This window comes from Carassius gibelio, chromosome B17 (genome assembly GCF_023724105.1).
Source record: "Carassius gibelio isolate Cgi1373 ecotype wild population from Czech Republic chromosome B17, carGib1.2-hapl.c, whole genome shotgun sequence".
Classification (NCBI taxonomy): Eukaryota; Metazoa; Chordata; class Actinopteri; order Cypriniformes; family Cyprinidae; genus Carassius; species Carassius gibelio.
The window spans coordinates 2,542,796-2,565,320 of NC_068412.1; the positions used below are offsets into that span (position 1 = coordinate 2,542,796).

The 22,525-nt window shown below is 38.6% G+C and overlaps 2 protein-coding genes across 4 annotated transcripts in view; one reads left to right on the forward strand and one right to left on the reverse strand.

The window, feature by feature from the left end:
* Positions 1-22,498, forward strand: part of tfb1m (transcription factor B1, mitochondrial) — a 23,155-nt gene extending 657 nt beyond the window's left edge. The window contains exons 2-8 of the mRNA XM_052579867.1: positions 242-396; positions 547-698; positions 1,819-1,927; positions 2,913-3,064; positions 6,428-6,547; positions 20,878-21,005; positions 21,580-22,498. Of these exons, the coding sequence (XP_052435827.1) occupies positions 264-396; positions 547-698; positions 1,819-1,927; positions 2,913-3,064; positions 6,428-6,547; positions 20,878-21,005; positions 21,580-21,859 (1,074 nt within the window). The 5' untranslated portion in view covers positions 242-263 and the 3' untranslated portion in view covers positions 21,860-22,498. The remainder of the gene's footprint in view (positions 1-241; positions 397-546; positions 699-1,818; positions 1,928-2,912; positions 3,065-6,427; positions 6,548-20,877; positions 21,006-21,579) is intronic.
* LOC127975858 (claudin-20) lies at positions 12,133-20,879 on the reverse strand. 3 transcript variants are annotated; one of them, XM_052579881.1, is made up of 3 exons: positions 20,602-20,879; positions 17,220-18,482; positions 12,133-16,842 (listed from the first exon to the last, which is right to left on the reverse strand). In XM_052579881.1, the coding sequence occupies exon 3, from the start codon at positions 16,736-16,738 to the stop codon at positions 16,007-16,009; it is 732 nt and encodes a 243-aa protein (XP_052435841.1). In that variant the 5' UTR covers positions 16,739-16,842; positions 17,220-18,482; positions 20,602-20,879; the 3' UTR covers positions 12,133-16,006. The 3 variants fall into 3 exon arrangements, with proteins under 3 accessions (XP_052435841.1, XP_052435840.1, XP_052435839.1); XM_052579880.1 differs by having other exon boundaries at positions 17,220-20,879; XM_052579879.1 differs by lacking the exon at positions 17,220-18,482 and having other exon boundaries at positions 20,602-20,878.
* Positions 22,499-22,525: the final 27 nt, after the last annotated feature.

The following is a 22,525-nucleotide window of genomic DNA, read 5'->3' on the forward strand; positions in this document are numbered from 1 at the left end:
TGGGTGGTAGTTGACAAATAACATAGACGTGAGTGTGATGTGTTGTTGCAGGACTGCAAACTCTCTGATCAAATGTTTTATGACTGAGGAAATTGTTTTTCTTCCGTAGAGTATGTATTGAAAATGTGTCTTTGTACTGAGGCATTAAGAAGTGTTATTACACTGAAAATCTTGGATATTTTATAAGTAAACAGCAATATTTTAAGCAGACAAGTACTTGAAAGGCACTTCTGTTTTTCAGCTGTCATTTTAACTGAAGGGAGATGGCAGCTGCACAGAAACTGTCCTGTTTTCGGTTACCCCCTCTGCCTACCATAAAGGAGATTATCAAACTATATAATCTGAGAGCAGAGAAACAGCTTTCTCAGAACTTCCTCCTAGACCTGAGACTCACAGGTCAGTCCAACTGTTGTTCACTCCCTCTCAAAATGTGTTAACAAGACTAAATAGATTTCAATGAAGTTGCACACTGTTTATGTGTGTTTGTGTAGTGTGTGGGTGCAGAATGTAAACAGCAACTTTAAACAAAATGCTTGTGAATTTCAGATAAGATTGTCCGGCAGGCGGGAAACCTGAAGGATGCGCATGTGTGTGAGGTGGGACCTGGACCTGGGGGCCTCACCAGGTCTATTCTGAAAGCTGGAGCAGCAGACTTACTAGTGGTGGAGAAGGACACACGCTTTATTCCAGGATTACAGGTAAACAAATAAATCCATGTTTTCTATTGAGTGATAAATTGGCCATTTCAAATATTAGACTATTTTGAGATTATTGACATTGACCGATAGCTGCTAGACTGGCAAGCAAAAGTGTTTATTCCACTTACTATAAACCGGCTAATCAATTCATATTGTATTTTTTCTGTTTTCAAATTATTATTTTGTGAATTTTAAAGGAATGTATGTAAAATTGTGGAATCACACTAACCATTAAATTGTTAAATATTGGTATCGGTAGTGGTTTAAAAAAGAAAAAAAAGAAATATGGTGCATAAAAATACTGAATGCAACTTCACCTATATTAGTCTACCAGGTACTTTATAATGACAGATGCTTTACACTAAAGCAAAGGTTTTTAGTTAGTAGTGGCTGATATCCAATAAACACTATAGGTTTTATTATTATTATTATTATTTTTTTAATAACTATATCTATAATAGCTATTTTTATTTCTAATTTGTAATAATATTTCAAAATATTGTGAGCCTTGGTGAGCATTTACCAAGAGACATCCCTTAGAATCTACTATGTGAAATTATTTGTATGAGCATAAAATTATTTAACAGTTGATAAATAAACTCAAAAAATTTCACAGATGTTTGACAAATGGAATAATGAGTACCTGAACAGAGCAGGGCTCAATATCAAAAGAAACCGTAAGTGTGTAGTGTGACCACCAGCTGCTTTTAGTTCTACAGTGCATCTCATCTTAATGGACTGAGAAAGATTAGACAATTCTTGCTGTGAGATGTTACTTGAGTCTTCCACCAAGGCACTTGTAAATTCTCGTATGCTATATTTTTTTTTTGTCAGAATTAGCTTTAGCTTTATTTGCCAAGTGTGTTATAAACACACAAGGAATTTGTATTTATTTATATTTTTTAGGAGCTCTTGGTGCATTCATACAGCATATGACATGACAACAGAAAGAACATTTACATAAGATTTAAAAAAAAATATAATAATGTGGTATGAATCTGGAACAGAATACTTTTTTATGTATGTGTTTGTGTGTTTGTCTGTTTCTAATTTTATATCATATAATTAGGCTGAGTAAGCATGTATATTGAAGTATTTGTGTCTTCTTTTGTTTGTTCAGCTCTTGTCTGAGGCTGCTCCTGGAAAAATGAGGATAGTACATGGAGATATTCTCACATACAGACTGGAAAAAGGGTTCCCAGCCCACACTGCTAAGACATGGGAAGATGGTAAACATTAAAAGTGATCTCAAACACAGTTAAAAAAATAGCTAGTACTTCACTATGGAACGATTTATGTTATTTCACCCTCGGCAAATACGAGCACAACACACTTAGGAAAAATGTCTTTGCTGTTTATCCTCTTTGGTGGATATTTTGAGTTAAATAAAGACTTATTTTTCTGATTAATTATTGGCACCTCTGAATTCAATACATTGTTCAACTTACCTTTGTATAGATAACTTTGAATGGGACCAGTTACACTTGGCAAACTGTAGGCACTTGAGCCAATATGTTTGCCAATGTCCCAGGAGAACATGAAAACACACCTTTTCTTAGATTTTTATTTCTAATTGTTTCTAGGGTTGTCAATAATTTCAAGACACATTTTTTAAGACAGTGAATATTTATTTATTTATTTCAAATGTATTTATTTGATTGGTTATAATTACCAGGGGTGCCATTTTTACGGTGGATGCTGTTTTGTACATATTAAATGTTCAAATAATTTGTTGGACAAGTCTAATTAAAAATATTCTTATTTGAAATAATAAATCATTAGAGAAAATAAGCCTCTTTATGTTTTCCTCCTGAACATGTCCAAATTATGTAAATTAATTAATCTCCAAGCTCTCGTTTCACACCTTTGTTCATGTCTTTGTGTTGGTTGCCAGTTCCTCCTAGAATTCGGTTTTACAAAATGTTCTTATCTGACACAGCAGCAAATGGCCTGGCAAAGCATTACACCCAGAACACCCCAAACCTTGCCCCTCTGTTTAACACCTATTGCAGCCACAGTCTTATTCACAAACAAACAAGCTTAAGACAATTTACCTGAATGTACTTTATTCAGCCTTTTCTGGGTGATCAAGGGCCATCTTAACAAAGGTCAGCTGCCTGATGCTGTTTGGCATCATTTGTGTACTCTCTTGTTATATGTGCGTCCGTAAAGAGCATTAAAGGTTCTTTATGAATATGTGTGTTTGTATTTCAGTACCCCCCAACCTGCACATCATTGGAAATCTGCCCTTTAGTGTGTCAACTCCTCTCATTATAAAGTGGCTGGAACAGATGTCGAACAGAACTGGGTGCTTTATGTTTGGACGTACAAGGCTTACACTGACCTTCCAAAAAGAGGTGGCTGAAGTAAGTTTGTTTTAAAGAAGTAAGGTCTACAAATGTAGTTGCTTTCCAACAGGAGTTTTGTTGCTTGTAGTCAAACATAGACTAACTAGTAACACCTTATTTTCTCTTTTCCGTTTTAGTTTATGTTCCTCATATTCTGTACTATGAAAACACACTGTACACACTTTCTTAACGATCAATTATAATGTTGCCTAGACAAAGCCAACATAGAGTACTGTTTTACAGATATTTAAATGTGCTATAATTCTTCTAAATCTAAAATCTCATGCATGCTGGAGAAGAGCTTCTTTTGGGAGAAAAAAACTAAAACAAAACATTTACAGAGCAAAGTACTTTGCATATAGTATGAATGCATGTTGAATGAATGGAAGGGAAATATTGATGTACTACATTCATCATGTAAATGTCATGTGAGCTACCAGTGTCAGATATGTCACTTCACTGCCACTTCCATGGCCTGATAGGATAATTCAATTCAAGTATTTTATAGCACTTTTTATGATACAAATCGTTGCAAAGCAACTTTACAGAAAGTTGATACAATATTTAGTAGGGTTTTCTGGATCCAGACTAAAGCTTGTGTAAATCCTAGTTACCACAGGAAAAACAGAGAAACAGATAGAGCGTAATAAACTATTCCAGAGTTTGGGAGCCAAATTCGAAAAAGCTCTACCTCCTTTAGCAGACTTTGTTATCCTAGGTACTACCAAAAGTTCAGAGTTTTGTGACCTTAGGGAGCATGATGGATTTAAACGTTGGTAGAAGGCTAGTTGGGTATGCAGGGGTTAAACCATTTAGGGCCTTATAGGTAAGTAATAATATTTTGTAACTGATAAGGAACTTAATAGGTAGCCAGTGCAGAGACTGTAAAATTGGGGTAAAATGATCATATTTTCTTGACCTGGTAAGGACTCTGCATTTTGGACAACCTGTAGCTTGTTTATTGATGAAGCAGGACAACCACCTAGAAGTGCGTTACAATAGTCCAGTCTAGAGGTCATGTATGCATGAACCAGCTTTTCTGAATTAGAAACCGGTAATGTTTTGTAGCTTGGCAATTTTTCTAAGATGGAAGAATGCAGTTTTTGTAACATGGGAAATATGATTTTTCAAAAGACAAGTTGCTGTCTAATATAACACCCAGATGTTAGACATCCATCTAGTTCCAACTGTAATCTTCGAGATTCAATATCCAAGTCCAATAAGTAATATCTCTGTCTTACCCGAATTAAATAGGAGGAAATTATTGGTTATCCAATCTTTAAAATTATTTACATTTAGCTTAGATAATTTTGAAGTTTCCTCTGGTCTTGTTGAGATATATAGTTGAGTATCATCAGCATGATTGTGGAAACTAATCCTGTATTTTCAAATAATATTACCATGGGGCAACATGTATATTGAAAATAGCAGAGGACCTAGGACGGATCCTTGAGGCACTCCATATTTTACTGGTGATAAATGAGATGACTCCCCATTTAAATAAACAAAGTGGCAGTGATCAGACAGTTGAGCAGACACAACTTTTTCCAAAATTTTAGACATAAAAGGAAGATTTGAAATGGGCCTATAATTTGACAGTTCACTAGGATCTAGTTGTGGCTTCTTAATAAGAAGCGGTTCTTCTGCTACAGGTAACAACTCTTTCAGTAATTTACTGGGTACAGGATCTAATAAATATGTTGTTTGTTTAGGTACAGTGATAAGTTTATTTAGCTCTTCCTGTCCTATAGTTGTAAAGCACTGCATTTTATCTCTGGGTGCGATGGATGAAACTGAAGTATTAGACGCTGTAGAATCTACATTTGTTATTGTATTTCTGATGTTATCTATTTTGTCAGTGAAGGAATTCACAAAGTCATTACTATTAAACTGTGAGGGGATATTTAGATTGGATAGTGTCTAGTTATTTACTAATCTAGCCACTAAGATAAAAAAAAACCTTGGATTGTTTTGGTTATTTTCAATGAGTTTGTGGATATGCTCAGCCCTGGCAGTTTTTAGAGCCTGTCTATAGCTGGGAATACTGTTTTTCCACGCAGTTCTAAAAACTTCCAAGTTAGTTTTCACTGTTTTCTCCATTTTCGCTGAAGAATATGAGTTACTTTCTTGAGCGAGTGGGTAATACTGTTGTACATTGGCACAGTATGTTTTTCTATGACCTTTTTCAGTTTGATGGGGGCAACAGCTGCTAATGTATTAGAGAATATAGTGTCCATGTTGCTAGTCATTTTATCTAGTTCATATGTATTTGCGGGTACACACAGTAGTCGAGATATATCAGGCACAATACAAGGAAATGGTCAGTAACGTGTTTAACACTAGTAAAGTGTTGACTGGATGTTTACTTGTTTTCTGATCTGACAGCAGAATGTGGCCAGAAGTAGCCTAGTAGTAGGTCATCCAGTTACTTTTGTCTCCTACTCTTTTATGAATAGTGCCAATTTAGACACAATTAAATTTAGGCTTTTCAGGTTTGCAACAAAACATTGTTCATTTCACATGCAAAGAGGACATTTACACAAAACTCCTAAAAGAACAGCAGATTAAAATTGTCATTTTATATTTATGTTGTCGTCATGCAGCTTGAAATTGGCATGAAAGATGCACACTTTCAGGCTCTCTCTCAAGACATATTAAATCCCATGCCAAATATGACATCTCAGATCTACTCAGAGAAGTTTTTCAACAGCATGGAGCTTGATTCTCTAAAATTGGAACGCTCTAAAGCAGAAAAAAACCAATCAATTTTTTTCCATAATGTGACACGGCCTGCAAACCAGAATTAACAACCTCTAAATCTCAAATATGCATTTATCAAAGATTTTATGTTACACACTATGCAAGAAATTATGTTTTATATGCCCAGTAACTGTAATAAGATCTTTAAAAAGAGCTCTTAAATTTACAGGAAAAATAAATGTTATTAGATTTAATGAGTGAATATAGGTGTTCCCTCTGAACATTCTACCTCTGCTCTGTTAACAATCAGATTTCAGACTTTCAGTTGTTATTTTCTGTCTTGCAGTTTTACAACTGTGGACGAACAAGCTAAAATCAGTTTATTTTATAGCATTTTTTAGCAGTTTTGGCACACTGTAGCAAATACAAAATATTTTTTAATAAAATTAAAAATAAAATTATTTTTTTATTTTTTGGTTTGTAAGAATTCTAGGTAGCTGGGTACCATGCAAAGAATAATATGAAGTAAAGAGTTTTCTGTAAAAAAAAAAAGAAAGAAAGAAAAAAAAAACTAGAACAACATTAATCAAAAGTATTTGAGTGTTTTTTTTTTTGTTGTTGTTGTTTTGATTGAAATAGTTGGGAAGAAAAACTTGTCTTTGTCCTCTCTTTAATTTCTAGAGGTTAACAGCCAGCACAGGAAGCCGTCAACGCAGCCGTCTGTCTGTCATGGCTCAGTATCTCTGCACTGTCAAAAACTGTTTCACCATCCCAGGATGTGCCTTTGTTCCAAAACCTAGCGTAAGTCCCTTTCTTCTGCCATTTATGTTTCTGTATCTCTCTTTATTTGACTGCTCATGTAGAAGGATGTGGGTGTTAGCTCATTAGAAGAGCACAGAGTCAATGTTGTCTTAGATATGGAATCAGAGATGGCGACGCTTTGTGTGTAATAATGCCCACAGGGCATTTGGTACGCTGTTCTTTTGTACAGTAAGGAAAAAGAGTCTGTTTGAAATTTTTTGCCTTGCTTCTTTACTCCACTGGATTTTTGAGTTTTGGGGAATGCCAGGGGTTTGTGGATAAGAGGGTCCTATAAAAGAATGTACCTTACGCACAAAGTTCTCTTGTCTGTAAATATTTTATCCAGCCAGAGTGCTTTAGAACGAAGAAGAGAAGAAAGGAAAGTGGGACGAATTGCACATTCTCTTGGATTAAATGGCATGGATGATTATTTCATTGCACACCAAGGCTTTTACACAACTGATGAAAGAAGTATATGATACTTCATGAGGTTTCTCACAAGAAGTTACTGAAAAATTGTACAAGAGTGATGATGTACTGTAGACATACCCCTGAGAAAAAGCTTAACTGCGCTCTTTGAAAAAACATAGGCTAACACTTGTACGATATATGAGGGATGAGTACTCAGAGGACCTTTCTCCATCCAATGCATTCCTTTCAGTTTTACCAAAAAAACTAAATTCAAACTGTGTGATGATGGAAAATCTAATTTAATGAGGGGAATTCACCTTTAGGCCTTTATCTGTATAATATTTAATCATCACTGGTGTTTGTCTTCAGGTGTCTGATGTCAGGAAGATTAATATTGTGGAAAGGCAGAATAATAATCGGGGTTAAATGAGAAATAACTGCTTATCTTGTTTGTATTTTGAGTATGACTTAACATGCAGTTAATGTTCTAGTGACTAATTAAGATTGACCATTACTGTTGCTCACAGCTTCAGCGTGTTTCTCTTCTCACAGTTTGTCCTGTGGATATGAACCACAACAAATTGTGTGGCTTGTTGAGGTCTAAAGAGGTCTTAGAAAACTTTATAGAATGATATTTATCAATTTTATTATATTTAATAAATAATAATAAAATAAAATTGGACTTGGATTGATGAAAAGACCTGAGTCATATTTTGGGAATCAAATCTTTTGATGGGCCAGTGATCAACCACCATGCAGTACTATCTAGCAGTGCCCTTATAACCACCCAGAAGACTCTTCCGAAATGTTTTTTAAAAATTTAGTTTACACAGCTTGTTGGCTATAGGGACAGATAGATATGTATGTGTTCTTTTATGCTTACATTAAAAGCAATGCATTCTCTTTGATATTAGTTCAAGATTTTATTACTGCAAATTTGCCTTTGCCAGTTTATTTGCTGTACAGAGCTTTGGTGGTATGAATGCCATCTGTGTTGAAGAAGCTTACCCTAGAGGACTGCTCGCATCTTTTGAAATCAGCATTAGTTGTGTGTGTGTGTCGTCATTGAATTTGCTGTTGAGTCTGCATACTGCTGTTAAAGTCAACCTGGTATCAGAATGATGTAGTTTCTCTGGGATTAACAATAAGAATAGTCTAGGTTTTAGGCAAGCTGATGGATCGGCAACTTGCCCCTATGCACCAATACTGCATTACCCCAGTAAATCTTATATTTGTTGATCTTGTACATCCATTTTTATGCCTTGCAAATTATTCTGATTTGTCAGAATATTCAGTAAGTGGTTAACTTGGATGAGGTTTTCCAGAAATTTTAAATATGTTAGATTACTTATAACCAATTGGCAATTTAGACTAATCGGCAGTAAGAGAAAAGCGATACATCTCAGTACTAATTAAGTCACTCCCCAGGTTCTCTTGATCCAAATGAAAGGTCAATTACCAGTAAAATAATTAGAATTTGAAAAAGAATCAACTCTAAAATCATTTTTATATAATTTGTTTAATTATACCTGGTTCCTGACACATTGGCAATTACAGTTTAACAATTCATATCAACCTCAGTTTAATTATGAATATATATGTAGATATGTAATATGATGAAATATGTAATATAAATAAGACTCGATATATAAGGTTTAAAGTAACTGTATGAGCCTAATTGGACTGGTTTGGTTTTGTCAATTTGAAACCAATCCTATAAACCAAGGTTTGTTTCTTCCAGCCTCATGGTACATGCCCCGTAGACATTGTTGATGTTTTTTTTATGGCAGAATATAGTTTTTTATCTCCGTCAACCAATGCACAGTCCCAGTAAAAAAATCTGTGTGTGTGAATTGGTCTGGAGATCACAGTACATGAACACTGTGAAGAGTTAATAGGATTTATTGAAGGTTTAGAGAGAAGATGCGACTGGGAGTATCTTGCCCCACATGGTGTATAATGCACAGCCTCCTGTTATGCTCTTGTCAAATTAACTGGATTAGAGAACTGAATATTGTGCAGCTGGTAATTAGCAGTAGCTCATTCACTGTATTTAGAGAACAGTCGTGAATTGCTCTGCACTACATTCACACTGTGGCTTGCATTATTAGATTTGCCACGTTTCATTTCCCTGCAGAACCCCTCTGTAAGGTCAGAGAGAATTAGCTGCAGCATTTAGAACAGGACTGAGTTGTTCTATTTATAATCACGAGCATTAGCTGATATTGGCATGCCACTAGGGGTGTTTTTTTATTTTTTTATATGTGGCTTTTTTTAAATGTCTGGCAGTCTTGTGTGGACGCTGCAAGGCACCTTGTTCTGTCACATTGAGTGACTATGGTTGTCCTTGAAGGCTTGTGTCCACGGTGATTGGTTATGCTTTGTATGTCCTCAGGCTTGATCGCTCATGGATCGCACTTGACACCCCCCACCAGGTGCATAGCAAGGCTTCAACACCATCACTTGCTCAAGCAGTGACTGCTATAGGAGATGTTGAACTGTGACATATTTAAACAAAAGTTCTCATTTAAAGCATGTTTGTCTGATTCAGCTGCAATACAATCAGATGAACTTGTGTCAATCGCCCACATTGTGTCTCCTGTAAAATGCTGCTGTTAGACAGAATAATTGCAGTCCTTAGAATGACTGCATGAATACAATGATCATCTCTTCATCATCAGATGCAAAAGTGGTTCAGTAGCGACCCCCCACCTCCCCTTCTCCCCATGTGTTTCACGAGCACGGGGATGGGCCGCCGTCCCTTGAGCTGACGCATGTACGGAGGCAGACATGGAGCCAGCTGCTACTGCAGTGTCCTTCCCACACACAGAGGATAGAAAGTATGAGTAAGAGGGAGACAGCTTGAGGATGAGCTCATGACAGAGATTGATCTGTAGAGAGAGTGAAGCATACCTCAAGCAGATGTTTGTCTGGGTATTAAGAGTAATGGACGCAATGGCACCTCCGTTCCTCTACGATCTCTGAGGAGATGATCCTACACAGCTTCACATGTGGATGGATTACATTTCATCATCAAAATGTGTAGGAAAAAAGCATAAAGAAGATATTAAAAATGATAGTTTTGGACACATATGGTCTTTGGGGATTTATAGTATATGACAGCTGCAGTTTTGTCTTTAACTATAAAAGGAGTATTTTTAAAATAAAAGACTCACGAAAGACTGGAAAAGTCATTAAATTACACATCTTATTTCAGTTCTTATAATGCTTCAGTAACAACAAAAAATGCAATACATGTCAACTTTTACTACAAAGAATTACTATTATTAGTATATTTAAATCATTTTTGAATGTTGCAGCAAATGGTTTTGGATCACACAATGTTATAAAAATAATCATAATATAATACAGTAGAGACTTGCTTTTCTGCAACAGCACTGTTCGGACATTATTTTCTTATTTCATAAAAAAAGAGGGCTTTTTTGAAACGATATCCTGGACATAAAAAGGTGTCATTTCAACCACCCATACATAGCAAGGCCAGTCGCTTTTGTCTTTTATGTCCATTTTAAGGATCATTAAATTCTTTTTCTCCATTGACTGTAGCACCATGGGACCATCACAGAAAATGAAACCTCACAGAGTGAATAATGGGGTCAAATTTAGTATAGGGATTGCTCCATTTTAATAAATGGGGTCAAATGAGGTATCAGGAATAAGGGAAGGTTATTTCAATGTCTCAGAAAGCCCACAGCCTTACTCTCAGTATATTATGATTTCACATCTAAAAATATCCCATTTTATTATTAAATGATTTGGATTTTGACCAAAGTTGATTAGTAGTTTTCAATTAAGATATCTAAGAGCTCTTGCAAATGTTTGGTTCTAAGTCCACTGTAATGATCTGCTGTTATTCTACCTATTACAACAGTACTACTTTTGCCGAAGCTCCTCACACATATTTATTTAACAATATTATTCTCCCCTTTGTGTGATGTTTGAATTAACTTCATTAAGTCTAAGTCTGCTGAAAGTTTTGTTCCTTAAGACCTACTCAGAAAGAAATTTGGCGTAGGATTTACCTTTAAATTTCACTCTGAATTTGCTAGTAGATTTTTCACAAATTACAAGCAACACATTCAGTTAAATGTGTAATTTTAAAGTTGACAGACTGAAATAGTATTCTCCAAAGCATACTCCAGTAATCTTTTTATTTACACCTTTGAAAACCAAAAAAACTAAACTAAAGAAAAGTTGTTTTCATGCAGGCTCTGTCTTGGCATTCTATACTGCCTTTCTCAGCAGCTCACAATGCACCAAACAAGAGCAGTATCATCATTTCATTGTGCTCACGGTACTGAGTGTGTGTACAGACCCAGGAGTGTTTCCAGCAGGGCAAGGTCAACCACAGTGTCTGACAATCTTATTATATCTTCCACATTGCTCATACTACAAAAATAACACGCTGCTTTTAAAATAAAATAATAAAAATGTTTGCGATGAGGGGTGCTAGTACTGACTGACTGGCGATCTATGGACTTGGCTCACCATTACTGTTGGAGTTTTGATGACCAATGAAGTATGACACTTCAGTTTTAATCAGTTTAGCTGGTGTTGCTGGTAATGCACTATTTTGCCATCGTTTAATGTAATAATGGTAAGGGTAGTTGGGGTGTTCTCATCACCATGTTTATGTAATGAGCCATAATAAGATGGCCTAAAAAATTCACCTAAAGAACCAAGCTTACTTTGATGGCAGAAAATCATTCTTACACTTAATGGACTATAACTTACCACTATGATCACTGCATACATTAATTAATTATGGATAGTAAATCATTTAAACACTGTATATAAAATAGTCTATGCAAAATTCATATGCATTTTAAAGACAAATACTAATATGGTGTATACAAATGTACTTTGTAATTTAAATGCAACATCCTTTGAAACCAATTGGGTAAAATGTTTAAACACACACCTGATAATGATATTGATTTACAGTACTTCTCTTTCAGTGATCTTCTAGGAAATAAATGAATGCTGATTTTATTTATGCATTTTTAATGTTAACTAAGTATACAGTAAATGGAACTGAGGAACGAATATGTAATGCATATTTTTACAGCCTGTTCTATTCAAATATTTGCCATTTATTAATGAAGTGTCGATCTCAAATAAACAATACAGCACAAATTAATGAAAAAAGACTGTTTTTAAGAACATACTGCTCACAACAATTTTTATTAATAAAAATATAACTACTTGCACAAGCACATTGAGAGAACAGTACAGAAATATTTGAACAGTATCCTCTGCAAAATTAAGAAGGTGCAGAAGCATCCACCAAGATATAAGCTGCATTTACCCAACGAGAAATAATGATATTAGCCACTGAACAAAAACAAGGGCCTGTTTGTTTCGTCTGGATCATATGAAACGTTATTTTTTCTTTCCATAGAGTGCTAATAAACAAGCTGCACCATAACAATATATGAATAGTTTGTCTTTATAATTACAAAACCTCTTCTGGTAATACTATCTACAGATAATCATCTTCATTTCAGTGTATCTTTTACCATGTTAAGCTAACAAAAAATAAATTGCTTTCGAATGTGGTTACACAATAAAAGGTGTAAATGTGTGTCTTCTTATGAAGAAGATTTGCTGTGAACATGCTTGGGTGTTGAACAGTGCTCTCAGTAAATGAATAATAATAAATGCAATCTTTACAGAACTTTGATGAATATGAAATCCCAAAGCACAATTTAAAAATCATCTCAGTCCTTTAAAGCCTGTCCTAGTGAACTTGAACTGCTTGTTATCTAAGAATTACTGTGCTTTGGAATTTAATATTAGTTATTTAAGTTGATAAACTTCATATTTATAAATTATGTCCCAGTACAGATGACAGTCTTTCAAAACTTTAAATCATCTTGCTTTTGGCAAACAGAACAGTACACCTGTACATACATTTTCAAAGTAGTCATGAGTCATGAGTTTGGCACATTCACAATTGTAACATTTCAGTGCAACGTTACTTTTGGAGGGTAGGAGGAGTGCTTATTGCATTCAGTAATGGTGCATGGGCAGTCGTTATTGTCCAGAAGCTGGCATGGTCTGCTGAGGAGGGCGTAATCTGCCCTAGAGGGGCAGCACAAAACCTGGCTGTGCTCACGCAGCAAGCCCGCCGCCGCCTGCAGGGGGCGTGCCGGGCCCAGCCATCTGCTCGCCTATGGGAATCTGCTTGAGAGGAAGAATGTGCTGTGCTATCCATCACTGCCAAAGCTTTTTGCCAGAGCAGAACAACACTGAAATTGCATTCCTCCCTTCAGCAGCATAGAAACGCATGGCTGCGTCCAAGCACAACACACACTTACTCCACTTTTGGCACAAGTTATATATGCAGGGGAGGGCGCATGCTAATGAGGGGGTGTTTGTCTATACATGCATTGGCAAATTTGCACGTCATGCAACTGTTCTGGCTGTCAGAGGCAACATCCGTAAGCGCTCAGGAAGAACAGGATGGAGAGCACTGAGGGAGGTAGAGTATGAAGTTTCCCCTACTTAAATAAAAAGTTAAATCTCTATGGCCAGTATGTGACATGTTGTCTGTTTAAAAGAGACAAAAATGTACTAAATTAAGTTAATCTAAAATTGCATCAGTGGCAAGCAAGTAAAATGGAAATGCATTTAAAGGGATTGTTCACCCAAAAATGAACTCTTTTTTTTTTTTCATAATTTAAAGGGGTCATATGATGTGATTTCATGTTTTCCTCCGTCTTTGGAGATTTAAAAGCTGTTTGTGCGTACAGAAGATTCGTAAAGTCACAAAGATTAAAGTCTCAAACCCAAAGAGATATTCTTTATAATAGTGAATGCTCAGCCACACCTTCCAAAAAACGCCTAGTTCAGACAAGCCCCCACATATCTACATCACTGTGTAGGAAGATTTGCATCATACTATCCAAATGTATACGCAAAGAAAGAAGGCAAAACTTATATACCCGCTGTAGTTTTGTTGCCACCGCCGCCGTGTCATGGAGACGCTACTTTGTTGCAAAAGCCAAACTACTTTGTTTGGTCTTCCAAAAGAGGACCGTATCAGTAGTTAAGTTTTATTTACAACACTATTCCAGAACAGTATAACCCAAATATTCGAGTGTATGCAGCACATTTTATGCATGAAAGTTTCTTGAACCTGGTAAGGGGCGGAAAATTTCTAACACGCTTGAGGAATTCGGCCAATCACAATGCACTAGACAGCTGACCAATCAGAGCACAGCACGCTTTTCAGAATGATGAGCTTTGTAAAAATCTACTCGTTTCGGAAAGAGGAGCAACACTAATATGGAAAATAATGTGCTTTTGAACCACATAAACATTGCAACACACACCAAGTACACAAAATAATGTTTTTTTTAGTGACGTCATATGACCCCTTTAAGGTTCCAAACTTGTGTGTACTTTTTGAATTGCAAAAGAAGTTCTTTTAAAGAATTTTGGTATCCAAACAGTTCCTGACTTAATACAGGTTCCAAATTCTGTTCAAACTCAGGAGGGTGAGTGAGGGTGAGTAAATTATGACAAAATGTTTTTTCTCATAATCGACAGCATGCCACAGATGATGGCCATGAGTAACCGGCAATATTCCTGTAAGATGACGAAAAGAGCCCCTTGTAGGTGACAATCTTTCAGCAGATGTCACAGCTGATGCATTTTTAGACGAATGTGATTGCTTATTAAAATTTAGCAAAAAAGTAAAATCATTTGGCAGAGATCTACTTCCTGTGAGAATGGACCCAAGCCACTTGCAACCTTATCAGGTTCCACATGCTTCCATAAAAACTGCCAGTTACTGAAACTCAATCTTATCTTTGTTGATGTTATGTCTGTTAAACAAATCTGCTGCACTTACATTGTCTGCTGATCATATTCTCAAGCTCGGAGGTGGTCAGCAGGGTACGGACCCTCCCATCTGAGAGAAGGGTTGTTGCAGAGACGTTGTCTCTAGACACCGATCCTCTGCTGTTGGCTGGAGTGATTTATTACAGCCTCCAGCTTGTCACAGACAGGTCCACTATCCTAGTGTGCAGAGAAACATGACCCTAGACAATACAAGTATTTGGGTGTAGAATCCCGTTTCCATGGCAGTGAGAGTAGCAGCATGAGTAAAAAGCACACATGCAGCACAATGAGTGTGTGCGTGATAGAGCGGCAAACAGCATGGCCTGAGCTCAAGGCAGCGTGCTTTTGTCTGGGGCAAAATGTGAAAGTGTTGATCAGCACAACATTACATCTTCCATTTGACGCAAGAAGGGGCAGTCTCCTCTCAGCCATATCTGACCCAGCAACCCCTATTCACTCTCTCCTCCTACTTCTCTCCAAACAGTTTCAGCGGTTTATGTACTACAGCTCTTTAGGCACAGGCTATATGGCTACAATTCAGTCTACATCAGGCATTCCACTGCATTATGCACAGGCTCCAGAAAGCATGCTTAGGCAGAATATCAATCATCCTATCAGCTACCAAAATAATTATTTCATTAACACAAATTACTCAAATAGAAAGAAAAGCAAAGAATCTCCCAAACAAGGGCTCTCCCATGCTGTTGCCTCTTTGAGACATATTGCCATCTTATTTTATCAGAGGTTACCAAACGATTGTTAGCAGCTAAACGATTGCTTCAGAGTTCAGATCTTTGGGAAGGGGGGGTGGGATTTGAAGTAGCAGAAACATTCCCTTGTTGCTAATCTGTTCCCAGAGGAACACTTTAATACGATTTACTAGGATGCTGGATATGTGCATTTATTTATCGTCTGTCTTGCACACTGCTTTAGCTGTCACTACTGCAGCGTTGCTGCCACTCGTCCTTCAGTATTCACCATCCGTCTGTTCGTAGACTTCGCTTGAGAGAATACTTCCACTGTTTTGTGCTTGCTGATCTTAAAAAGGGGAGAGACGAAAACGACAAGGGAAATTCTTTAAAGTTGTGGTACCTCTCTCCCTTTCATGTTGTAATCACGAGAGCCAAGAGGTCGAGTGGCAGTGCATCGCACTTGTCTTTCTCCAGAACTACCGGTCCCCTATACATAGTCCTGCAGGCTGTAGCCAGTCTTGTTGTCCAGCGGGGAGAGAGAGCAGTACTGGTGCTGGAGCTGGTCCTGCTGCTGCTGTTGTTGCAGCAGTTGCTGCTGCTGCTGCAGGAGGAGTTTGTCCGGAGGGAGAAGTACCAAATCCTGGTGGCCGTGTCGCTTCCCCGGGCAGGACAGACAGAAAATGGATCCACCCACGAAAAGGAAACCAGATGAGATGAACGCTACGTAGACGGCACCGCCTGGCTCGAACTTGTTGCTTTCTGGCACGTTGGCATCCAGGAAACTGACAATAACCTCATTTGTGTACCAGGAGGCAGGAACAAGGCAGAGAAAGCCAGAGGCCAGAAAGCAGGTGCCGGCGGCCATGGCAGCGTGACGTTTAGCACGCCGTCCCCCACCCCAGCGAGTGCACTTTAAACCCACGGAGGCCAAACACAATCCCAGCGCTGCCAGCACACAGGAGAGCACCATGGTGGTGCGTGCCGTCTGGAGGTATGCGGGCAGCGCCAGCACAGAGTATTTTAGGGTACAGCTAAACATGCCAGTGCTGTACCAGGTGCAGTCCATCCACAGCCCCTGCATCTGTGAGATGGCAGTGATGATGTTGGAGCCAACATCCGCGCTCACCTTCCAGTTAGGCAGTAACGTGGCCACCGTGGCACCTAGGATGCCTAGCAATGCCAGCACGAAGGCGAAGATCTGCGTGCCCGTGGACGCCATCCTGCCACGTTCCTTAACTCGGCCAACATTCACACCAGCTTGCCTAGTCCCCTCTCCTTCGGCTGCAACTGCGACAGCAGAGACTCCTCAGCACCGCCGCCTGCCTGAGGAAATAAGTGAGAGAATTAAATGTGTGTCCTCCTCCTCCCCAGCGCACTGGGAACAAAGAGAAGTGTGCACACAGGATGATGAGGTTCGTGCCTCATACCCACATCTCCGCTGGAGAACTGAGGTCTTAGTGACAGAACATGCACGCATTGTTGCCATGTCTTATAACTGCAGTCTGATTCTGTTTTCCGTATGGTCAGGTAAAGGAAATAAAGTATTGTTTCAGACACACAAGCACACAACTTGTCAGCACGTTTTCTTTTTCCTTTGTTTCTACCAAGGCAATAATCGAAATCTTTTATGTTATGAGTCATAGTGGAGGCTGAACGGATCATTTCTAATACGGAGCGGAATGCAGAAATCCTGTCCTTACCTCGGCTGGTGCAGAGACGCGTCAGGTTTCCGAGCACACACACACACAGAGAGACGTACACACACTGCTAAATACAAAAACAGAGTATAAACGGCATTAGTCGTGACGCTGGCGATCCGTTCATGTCATCCGTGTCTTCAGCAGTAGCGGTATATTAGAGGACATCAGAGATGGAGCGACGATGCTGTTTTCAAAGCCGCACGAATGATGGTCTACGTCACGCAGCAGCGATCTCTCAACTTCACGCGCATGAAAGTCTCTGTTGTTTTCTCCATATCCTCTCACAGCAGATTTAAGAGCCGTCTATGTTCTAATGTCCAAAGCTTTTTGATTCGATTTAACGTCGATTTTGGTTGCTTTCATGAATCCCGATTTTTCTCTCAGAGAAGTAAATGTTTAACACATTACATTTGAATATCTAATTCTTATATATGAGTGCTATTTATAAGCTGATATAAGCTGCATAGTGTGAATTTTTTGGATTTGAAATATATAAATTTAACGGGGGGGAAAAAGCATCTTTGTTTTCCAGTTAAAAATAAAAAAAAATTAACGAGATATCCCTAAAATGTTTTGAAACATCATGAAATGCAAATACATTTATTAGAGAAGCATTAAGTCATTTTTGCAGAGGCAGATATTTAGACAATAGTTGTATGCATTCATACACACACACACACATGCATGTATGTTTGTATATATGTATGTCTGTGTAATATTTATAAGTATGTTTTTTGTTGTTGTTGTTGTTTCTCAGAGCACATGCACATGGGTAGTGGTCTCATTGGATGGTGGACTAAGGGCTGGCCCTTTCACCTGCTTTTAAAGGAGTTTCACTAAAGTGGCAATGACATGGCCATCACCCTAATCATAATATGACTAGCCACTGAGCAGGAACATTGACTCTGCAGGAGGATGAACTGACAGCTGCTGCCCCTATAAACCCCTACACCCCCCACCCCTGCCGTCCTCCATCCGTCCTCTCCTCGCTGCAGGGTGGGAGTGGCTATATGGCATTGCTTTAGAAATGACAAAGAGGGCAAAGAAGGACAAACCTGAATGTGTCTGTCTGTCTGTAAAAACTAAAAATGATCAATATTGAAGCTGTAAGTCAAAATCAGTACCTTTACACCGGTCAAGCTGAAGGTGTAGTCGTATACTCTTGTATTTAGTGGTGATGATCTTCATTTTAATGCATTTAGGCACTAGCAGGGTTTAAAATGCTGGTTTGTGTGTCCTCACTTTGTTGCTGTTGGGATTGTGCTGTAAAATAAATAATGAAAATGTGTAAACCGTGTGTAAGTGGTACTGCTAACATGTACAGAGGGAACGTGTGTGTTGGGAACTGACGTGTGAAGGCACGGAAAGCAATTATATGCATGGTGCCTTGATTTTATCACCTCTAGCTATTGCGCAAAGGCCTGAGATGAACATCGAAATTGTCATTTCTTGAGGTATGGGGTGGGGGTGGGTTTTTCTCTCTATTTGCCCGTGTGCTTTTTATTGTTTAGGATGAGATCCATTTGTTATTCACAGTTGCTGATGGAAACATTTCATTATACCCTGCTGTAGCTGTTTGCCTGTAATGCAGATGTCAAAATGGTCTTAACGCCACTGCTACAGAAATGGCAGTTTAAATTCATGATAATAAATGGAAATTACTCTCTGCTGTGCAAGAGGGAAGTGCATGGGTTTCCTCACTACCTTGATTTATTGCCTCTGGGCTTTTTCTTCTGACTTTACTGTTCAATAAAATAGGAATGCTTTTCACTGATATTGCATTCGCAAAGTGCTCAAACATAGGGCCACTGTTCATTTAGCCCTCCTAACTTGCTTACCCTTTATGCCTTGTGTCTTCAGCCAGACACCTTCGAAGCCTCTAGTCTCATATAGGCTGGAGAGAGTTTCCATGAATATCAATTCATATCTGATTCTCAAAGCACATCAGTAGTTTCTTTGGTTCCCATCAATGCCTTGGGCTGTTCATGAAGCGTAGGACGAGCCATTCCTACAGTAAAAACAAGCCTCCCTGGCAAAAGCCCTGTCAGCCTGCGCTGGTTACATTCTCTCTTTCCGCTTCCTTATCTGAGCTGAAGTAAGAGTGGTTGTCTTTTGAAAGTGCTGTCATGATTAATGTATCCCTACTCATTGCAGGACTATTTTCTCCTTTCCCCTCACTGTATGCATTTTCAGCTGCATACTCCATTGTTTCACTGGCAGTTATGTAAAGGAAATAATGGTTGCTCAGATAGCCCTGAGGGACTGCCACCTCAGTTTGATCATTCTCTATTAGAAATGACAAATGAAATTTCACACCCTTTGTATTAGGGGGCACTTGCACTTAGGTGCAAACAAGGCAAGCTATACAATCAGTACGGGGTAAATATATAGCGTAGTGATGCTGAAAGGGGGAGGGGCTATATTACAGGAAAGATAGTTTGTGTATATTCATACATAACTCTGTGCAGTTGCTTGTAAACCCTGAGCTGTAAATATTTAATATTGCTTAAGTGTAGGGACTTGAATCTACCTGGTCAAAATTTCCGACGCCTTCGCTGAGGGAAGGGATGAAGTGTCTCATTTTAAAACCAGCATCCCAAGCTGGGTAAATGACAGGCGGCCAAATTGATTCCTTGAATGTTGGATCTCCTTCTGCATAGCTGAGGCAGATGAGTCAATGCTTTCTGAAAGCTCTCGTCACATTCTTTCCTTCTCTGTCATCTCCAGTGTATTGCTGTTTTGTAGCCCTAAACATCATGAGGGCTCGAAGCCTTGTATCCTGCTCGTAATTTATTTAAAATGAGCCCAAGTGGAAGAATGTAGCCGAAGTGAAGCCAAGAGTCCTGCATGACTGCAACATGTTAAATCACAGTAAGGCATGCAGCTGACAAATCAATGTGTCTGACAAATCAATGATTCATTTTCTCTTTATCACCTAACTAATTACATTTTCATCCGTATCTCCGTTATCTTCATCCCGTCTCCATTCAGGGGGCATTCCAGCACATTTCCATAATTTAAGGAAAATTACTTCTACTATATTATTTTATTTTATTATTCCCCCTAGCTGTTACGCGTTGTGCTTTACTTAATCGATTACAAATCAGAATCTATACTATGGATTAATACAGATAAACAATTTGTTGTGCTACAGGTTCTGGATTTACTAAAATTATGTTTCCTGCTACAATTCACACGAGAGAAACAGTTTTTAGCCTGGGCACAGCAGACGTTTGTGTCGATTTTGCATAATGAAAAGAAGCACCGTCCTTTACTGCTGATCGGCGAACCAGGCGAGATAGACGCTGAAGCATCCCCTACATCATCACTAGGCTGTGGATATAAGAACATTTAGGAAGCAACAGTGTAACATGAGACTTACTATTCACATTTGAAGAGGCTTGTTTTGATGGTCCTTCAAACAGGTGTTACTGTAGCAACCGGAACTGGCTTGTCATCGTGCAGCATCACCCACCGCCTCCTCTCCCAACCCTCGGCTTTCCTTCACTCTATATCTCTGCGCTAGTTTCCATTCCGTTTCTCCCCCTCACTCGAGTGGGAGTAGCTTGTGAAAATGGTCTCCAGGTCTGACTATAACACTGTTGTGTGTATGTGTGTGTGTGTGTGTTTTCATCTCGTCACCCCGCGGTCTACGTAGGTGGATGTGGGGGTGGTGCACTTCACTCCGCTGGCTCAGCCCCAGATCCAGCAGCCCTTCAAGCTGGTCGAGAGGATTGTCAAGAACACCTTCCAGTTCCGGAGGAAGCACTGCCGCAGAGGGCTTGAGTAAGCATTTCCCTGGCATTCTGTAAACAAACTCCTCTCTCTTTAGCTCTTTTCTCATGGATTTTAGTCAGGGTGGATACAGAGATACAAAACACAGTACGCACAATTGCTTGTACTGTTTGTGTACCTTTTGGTGTTGAGTGTTTATCCTGCAAAACATTAAATACATACATTGAAATTATTCCAGTCCCGCTCCTAAAGGCTACTGTCCTCCAGAGATCAGCTCTAACCTTAATTAATCCCCGATGAAATGAAAAGGGAATCAATGGGGTTCAGGATTACAAGAAACGTCCACTCGGGTGTGTTGGGGCAGGTTGGAGCTCAATGCCGCAGGAAGCTGGCCCTTCAGGAGCTCGACAGTTCGTGTCAGTGAAGTGATGAATGTGAGGGAGAACATCTGTAATTTCACCAGCAACATAAACTGTGTGTGTCGCTGCTTTTCTAATTTGACAAGCGCGAAGCAAACATCCGCACAGACCATATAACGTCACTTCCATGCCACTTCTCAAGTTTTGTACGTTAACTCATTGTGTCAGCGTGTGATGACTGTTTTTTTTTTCTTCTTTGCTTGCAGGATGCTTTTCCCAGAGTCTCAGCGTCAAGAACTGACGGAAGAGTTGCTGCGCAGTGCTGATGTGGATCCCACACTGCGGCCCACAGAGATCTCTATTTCTGAATTCAGGGCTTTAGCAGACGCCTACAGTAAGCTTTGCGAGGAGAACCAAGGCCTCATCGACTATGACTTCAGAGAAGAACTGAAACTCAGGCATCAGGCAAAGAGACAGCTGGGAAACAACCGTAAAGGACATAACCTTCACACCACAGTAGAGGAAAATGTTAACGACAGCCACTAACACAGCAGACTCTTAAAGGTGACCGTTTCATCAGCTGAATTAGCTTCTTTTTTTTTTTGTCTTTTAAATGGATGCAGTATGTAGAAGACTAGCCAACAGTGAGGTAAATGAAGCATCAGCTGAAAGTATTCTGCTAAAAATAGACGAAGAAATGCTTTTAGAAAATGGAAGGAGATCAAATTTATGGGAGATATAGTTTAAGAACACTGTTAATTATCACATAAAGCTGTTTTGTAGGAAGAATAGGAAAATTTTCTTTAATCAATTCCAGTTCCTAGTCATCATCTCTGTATTGAACTGAGGTATAGAGGGTTGCCCAGATAACCTGTCACATGATAAAGCAGCTATGGGAACGCTTTAATCACTTTACAGCTAGAGGCTGACAACCATCTGTCAGAGGGAAAAAAACATTTACCATTGTTACCTAAAAATAATTTGACTTTGATGAATAAATACATCTTTTCCGAGACTTTTTTAATGTATGCTAATAAGATTAGAGTTATTTTGTGTCCCTAAGATCTCACTATTCTCTTCATATTGTTCAAATCAAATGCTAAAAGTGTGATTCAGTTGTCTGTCAATTTAATCGTGCATTTTATTCCTTTGTTTTTGACAAACAATAAAAAAAAAATTGCTGCTTTTTTTTGCTTTTTGACAAACAATAAA

Coding starts and splice junctions, on each gene's coding strand:
- LOC127975858 (XM_052579881.1), bottom strand. CDS start 16,738: ATGGCGTCCACGGGCACGCAGATCTTCGCCTTCGTGCTGGCATTGCTA.